At 41.1% G+C, this 6,911-nt stretch overlaps 1 protein-coding gene across 1 annotated transcript; it reads left to right on the top strand.

Moving 5' to 3' along the window:
* Positions 1–272: 272 nt before the first annotated feature.
* On the top strand, positions 273–4,748 carry LOC310868102 (uncharacterized protein; the record flags this gene model as incomplete). Its single annotated transcript, XM_083778366.1, has 4 exons — positions 273–281; positions 2,379–2,556; positions 2,826–3,314; positions 4,732–4,748. The coding sequence occupies exons 2-4, from the start codon at positions 2,439–2,441 to the stop codon at positions 4,746–4,748; spliced, it is 624 nt and encodes a 207-aa protein (XP_083634492.1). The 5' UTR covers positions 273–281; positions 2,379–2,438.
* Positions 4,749–6,911: the final 2,163 nt, after the last annotated feature.

The raw sequence follows: 6,911 nt of genomic DNA, 5'->3' as shown, positions 1-6,911 counted from the left end.
CCAAACATTACATCAATAAATTCATCAATCAAAGCATTCTTATTAGGATTATTAATATCAATATTATAGTCACCAGCTATGTACGTGACCTTCTGTCCGGTGTTTCTAAATGTACTTTCCATAAAGTTGGTAAATAGCTCAATACTGGAGTCTGGGGCTCTATAAACACAGCTGATAATAGTATTTTTCTTGTTTTTTCTTGACAGTGCGATGGGTCCAGCACTCTCTCGAGGAAAAGAACCGTTCAGTCTTGGAGTAAAAAAGTACCACAACTAGGCACGGTGAGTAGTAATCCAATAAAAGACGGGTGGGGTAGAGTACAAGTTAGCGTCTAGGCTAAAGACGAACCACAGCTAACTAGCCATTTAGCTGGCGTCGGGCTGTAAACAAACCACAGCCAGCTAGCAGGCGCAAATGCTTGAATATAAAGTAATCGACAGTGCTGATCGCTGAAAACGCATAAGTGGTACCACAAAGTAAGTAACCATCTTAATATGGAGCTCCTCCTTCCCCATCAGCGATGGGATTTTAAAATCCAGCTCCGTTGAGACTCCATTATAACATGATTTTCAAAGCGCCGTATCTCCAAAGGTTCGAGGGCTGTCCATGGTGGGCCGCCGTGCACCTGACGATCGTACATCATCTATTGTGAGTGGTGTTGTGGTCCTCACAGAGGCCCCACCTTCCAGTTTCACCCGGAAAGGAAACAAGCTCCGTAGAGTGGGAGCAGACCTCGGCAGTGTGAGCATTCTAACACTAGATGGCGCTAAAGGATTCAAAGAAACCTTTTACAAGGGCTGTTAGGGTCTTCATGGTGTTTTTGTTGACCAGTAAGAGTGAGGAGATCCTGTATAGGAATCTTGTTCTTTGGTTGAGTTTTTATTACATTGGTGGCCATTTTATCACAGGAAAAATTTGCCTCCAGGATGGAACCTAGTTAGGTAATTATCTGTGTGATTATATTGTCACCCACTCTAACCAAGATGTCATCTGCCTTGTTGAGATTACTATTTGATCCAAAGAGTGGACTCAGCGAGCCAGGTGCAGATTCTACCGAGTTCAGAGCTGAGCTGAAGGCCTTTTCAAGCTGCAGGTTGTCTAAGGTGCAAACATAGTTTGTAAATGAGCAGGATTTGTGCTCTGTCCACTGTAATGTTAACACATACATCTTAGTCAATCAGATTTTTGTCTCCACCAGGCCAAAGGCATGGGGAGAGAGTATGTTTTGCGCTCCGTCCGCGCGTGTGCGTGCGTGCGTGTGTGTGTGTGCGTGCGTGCGTGCGTGCGTGCGTGCGTGCGTGCGTGCGTGCGTGCGTGCGTGCGTGCGTCCGTCCGTCCGTCCGTCCGTCCGTCCGTCCGTTACCAGCTAATCTCCAGCACCGTTAACCCGGTCGATGCCAAACTTTGCACACACACTCCCTGGATGCCAACGATGAACCTTTTTTTTTTATATTACTCCTCCATTCAGTCCAAAAACCATGTGAATCGTTACACAGTATCTCTACAGTCATGTGCTCAAGTCTGATCTGTCCGTTTGCAAGATTGGCCCGTTTTGAACAAAAAGCCTCAAATCATGAACGCAGCAATGCATCATGCAATTTACGTGAAATCTATCACACACTTTCTTACTAGGCTGAGGATTATATCCCACCCTTTTCACATTGGCCTGTTATAGCACCACCAGGAGGCCACAACCTGACCTGGCTTGGTGGAGACCTGTGCCCCGAGGGGTACTTTCTAGTTTAATTATCTTTTCGACTTCTCCTGGTGCGAGTTGACTTGTGACAATGAAGTCGACTTGTTGAGAAGTCGACTTTGGTTACTGTCCTATTGTGTTGTGGTGCACACACCATTGAAATGTAGCCCTAACACACACCATTGTAACACATCTTAACACGGTATTGGTTTGTTGTTCCTCACCACACTCCGCACAACCCACTCACACACTTGGAATCCTGAATTAAAAAATGTAAATGTTGGAAAGTTGGGCTAACACCACTAGTTCAGTCAGGCAACTCACAAATAGATTTAACCAATATTTATTAGAGAATGAGTGTGCATACACTATTAGACTTGGCTTCGGCTCTGCTGCATTTTCTCCCTGCTCGGCACGATTAAACACCATTGTAAAACATTAAGAGCAGGGAGATAGATATACAATAAAACCCGCATGGGGAGCATAAATAACAGATAAAACCTTGTAAAATAGATTACTCAATACCAACAGCCGGTCAGCAAGTGGACTCATTAATTTAAGTATTTTTAAGTATATAGGCAATATTTTAGGCCAATAAAAACGCATTTCCCACTCCCCACCCCTGGCTGCCGGACTATAGATCTCCAGTTATTAAAGTCCTTCCTTATTCACTTGATTTCAGACCGGAGTCCAGACTACAGGTGAAGACGAACTCTCCGGACTCATAAGAACTACAATACCCATGATGCATCATTCCCAGGTGAAGATGAACTCTCCAGACTCAGCCAGGGACGTTTCTATTAAACAGGAAGCTGAAGACATTTATATTAAACAGGAAGCTGAAGACCAGCCACACCTCAGTAAGTTTCATGTTCTCTTCCTTTCTTTAATATGTTCTGTTCTGTAGGGCTGCCATAATGTCTTATTTTCACTGGACAATAACAATGGCAAACTAGAAAATATTGTTCCTGTATTTTGCTAAAACTTTCAAAACAGTAATAACCTGTAGTTAGTAACGGTTTAGTCAATCTTATTTTGGTAGATAATAACTCATTTTGTACATGGAAGAAGAATGGATTTACATTTTAGGAATCCATTGTTGACCATCATGTTATGTTTCTGCTCCTAGACATCCTGCACATGGTTGTGTGTAAAGAGGCGGTTTCTCCTGAACAGGAGAGGAGCCCCAGTCTGCTCCAGGAGGAACCAGAGCCTCCACACATTAAAGAGGAAGAGGAGGAGCTTAAAGAGGAACAGGAGGAACTACTTCAAAGACCAGAGGAACCTGTTGGGTCAACGTTGACATTACTAGCAGTGAAAGGTGATGATGAAATTTATGATGAAGAAGACATATCTTCCCACTGCTCTGAGGTTGAAGTTGAACTTGAATCTGACACTGAAGTCACTGAAGACAGTGATGATTGGGAGGAGACCAGTGAAGACGATGATGACGAACGGCGTGACAGGAGTTTCAGTGACTCAGGTTCCCTGAAGAAGCACCAGCGTGTCCACACTGGAGAAAAACCTTTTAACTGTAAACATTGTGACAAGAGTTTCCGTGTTTCAAGTTATCTGAAGTCACACCTTCGTGTCCACACTGGAGAAAAACTTTTCCGATGTAAACGTTGTGACAAGACTTTTACTGCATCATCTTCCCTGAAAAGACACCTTCGTGTCCACATTGGAGAAAAACCTTTCCAATGTAAACATTGTGACAAGAGTTTCAAAAAGGCAAGTCGTCTGAAGTCACACCAGTATGTCCACACTGGAGAAAAACCTTTCCAGTGTGAACATTGTGACAAGAGTTTTACTGCATCATATTCCCTGAAAACACACCTTCGTGTCCACACTGGAGAAAAACCTTTCCAATGTAAACATTGTGACAAGAGTTTCAAAAAGGCAAGTCATCTGAAGTCACACCATTATGTCCACACTGGAGAAAAACATTTCCAATGCAAACATTGTGACAAGACTTTTACTGCATCATCTTCCCTGAAAAGACACCTTTGTGTCCACACTGGAGAAAAACGTTTCCAATGTAAACATTGTGACAAGAGTTTCAAAAAGGCAAGTCATCTGAAGTCACACCAGTATGTCCACACTGGAGAAAAACCTTTCCAATGTAAACATTGTGACAGGAGTTTTATAAATTCAAGTCATTTGAAGTCACACCAGTATGTCCACACTGGAGAAAAACCTTTCCAATGCAAACATTGTGACAAGACTTTTACTGCATCATCTTCCATGAAAACACACCTTCATGTCCACACTGGAGAAAAACCTTTCCAATGTAAACATTGTGACAAGAGTTTTATAAAATCAAGTCATTTGAAGTCACACCAGTATGTCCACACTAGAGAAAAACCTTTCCAATGCAAACATTGTGACAAGAGTTTTACTACATCATCTTACCTGAAAATACACCTTCGTATCCACACTGGAGAAAAACCTTTCCAATGTAAACATTGTGACAAGAGTTTTACTGCATCATATTCCCTGAAGTCACACCAGTATGTCCACACTGGAGAAAAACCTTTCCAATGCAAACATTGTGACAAGAGTTTTACTGCATCATATTCCCTGAGAACACACCTTCATGTCCACACTGGAGAAAAACCTTTCCAATGTAAACATTGTGACAAGAGTTTTATAAAATCAAGTCATTTGAAGTCACACCAGTATGTCCACACTGGAGAAAAACCTTTCCAATGCAAACATTGTGACAAGAGTTTTACTGCATCATCTTACCTGAAAATACACCTTCGTATCCACACTGGAGAAAAACCTTTCCAGTGTAAACATTGTGACAAGATTTTCAAACGGTCACATGACCTGAACAGACACCTTCGTGTCCACACTGGAGAAAAACCTTTGTTGTATTGTAACTGTAAGCATTGTGACAAGAGTTTTAAAGCATTATCCTCCCTGAAAACACACCAGCATATCCACACTGGAGAAAAACCTTTCCAATGTGAACATTGTGACAAGAGTTTCAATTCTTCAAGTAATCTTCGTTACCACCTTCTTGTCCTCAGTTCTCACAGGACAATAAACAATATGTCCACTTTAAACGGTGTGACCTAAGTTTAAATAACTCTGGTCACTTAATTGCTAAGACACCATTGCATTCACGCCATGGGGTAAAAAAAATAAAGTTTCCACTATGTGTTCCTGTCTGTCTTGGATTATGGAGACATAATCTATAGACATGCAGCAGCATCCACTCTTAAATCCATAGACTATGTTTATCACTCATCGACTCGATGTATTACGGGTGATAGCTGTGGTCCTCACCATTGTATCTTATATAATATAACAAGGTTGGATGGTCCTCCCTGACAGAGAGACGAAAACTGCATTGTCACCTGTTCTTGTATAAAGCCATGCTTGGAGATTGTCCTAAATGCATCTCATCTTTTCTGAAGTACACCTGCACGCAGTCAAGTAGTTTCCCCAAATTCAAGGTACCAAAAGTTAGGTCTGAATACGGCTTCTGTGGCCCTAATACATGGAATGACCTGCAAACGACATTGGAACTGACATTGGTACCCTTAACGCTTAGAACGCCATTGGTCGAGATCTACGTCAATTAAAGCCCATTATTTAATAAAATCCTCAACGCCGTAGATCAATGGCAATTGCGCTTTTATAGCGCTTTAGATCGATCAAGCCATAATGCTACTTATGTTAGCATCTGGTTGCTGCTGGTGCTCTCAATAACACAGGATCGCAGCATTACAATCATTGTGGCCACCCACCCGTTTGACTTACTAGTTTATGTTCAGTACCGGTAGCCTGGAAATGTGTTCAAAAGTTCAATGGGAAAATGCTGTTGTGAATTAGTAAGTGTTAAGTCGTTTTAAAACCTTGGTGAGCATACAGACCCCAACAATATGTAACTGTTTTTAGATTGTTTAGAATTTTTTCTTATCTTTTTATTTGTGAACCTATGTAATTCACATATATAGCTTTTGTTTTTCTTTTCCTGATCTTCTGATGTATTGTGATGTTTTTTCTATATGATATTGTATTACTCGACGACACTGAAAATGAGTTTGATTACTCTGTGTAATTTCGAGAATAATTTTGAGAATTAATGAAAAATGAGCTCACTGGGAGGATCAAATTAAACAGCTGTATGTTTGTAGGGAGGTCGATAGACGAGGACAATATTATGGATTATTATACTGCTCCTATATTTCAAAACAAATATGGAGAAATGCTCCTTCTACAGCACGGCCACCCAGGTGTGGAATGCCCTGAACCCTTTTCTCAAAAAATGCAGATCACTTACATCTTTTAACGGATTAGCTGCTCGTGGCGGAACGTTCCGTCCGCTTTATTATTGATATGAAACCGGATCGCTGATATTTTTTCATTATTATTCTGCCTTGGCCTTTCCTTTTTTAGCGATCCTAGACCGGGTTGCGCAACCGCACTCCTGTCCACCTCCCATTATACAGGCTGACTAAAAAGCTGAATAACTCAAAATCTATGGAGCTCTCCGTGGTTTGGATAAAACATGCAATGTTCGGAGGTCTTTGCTGATTATCCGGTGGTCTAGATTGAAACAGTGGCACTTTCTAGAGCAAGGATATTTTAGCTCGCTAGCATTGACGCTATTTATTTAGCATTAACATGGACGCCCAAAACAGCTTGTGCAGAATTGAAATAGCCTCGGCAGTCTGAGTATAAGTGTTAAAACAGGCCTGAAAGTCCACCTTTCAACAGGTGACCCTCCTAACTTTCTCCCACTCTGTACATTTAGTGTTTTATTATTTCCTGTAATGATATATTTTGTTGTTGTTTTTGATGATATAGAATTTTTGTTGAACACAAACACGATGATTTGATTGGCTGATCATCATCCCATAGCGATGATTTGATTAGCTGATGTACATATTGAGGATATAATTGTGAGGGCAGAAGAAGTGAAGACGCCAAAAGTGATTGGCCGGAATGACATTTGTGATGATTTGATTGGCTGAGCATGGAATGTGATGTCTTTGTGTGATCACTTCACACAGTGTGATTTTTGTTGTTGTAATAAACTATTAAATCAATCCTGTCAATGGAGGCCTCCATTCTCCTGATCTTTTGTTTTTCTCCTCATTTTAAACCCTTAAAGGACAACTTTGGTTGTTTTTCAACCAAGGTTCATGTTTTGGGTTATTAGAGAAAGTAAAAGATGATTGTTATATATATTTTCATTTGC

This window comes from Protomyctophum parallelum (genome assembly GCF_964188405.1).
Source record: "Protomyctophum parallelum genome assembly, chromosome: 12".
Classification (NCBI taxonomy): Eukaryota; Metazoa; Chordata; class Actinopteri; order Myctophiformes; family Myctophidae; genus Protomyctophum; species Protomyctophum parallelum.
Note: the sequence above shows the minus strand (reverse complement) of the source record. Positions and strands in the feature narration are given on the sequence as shown.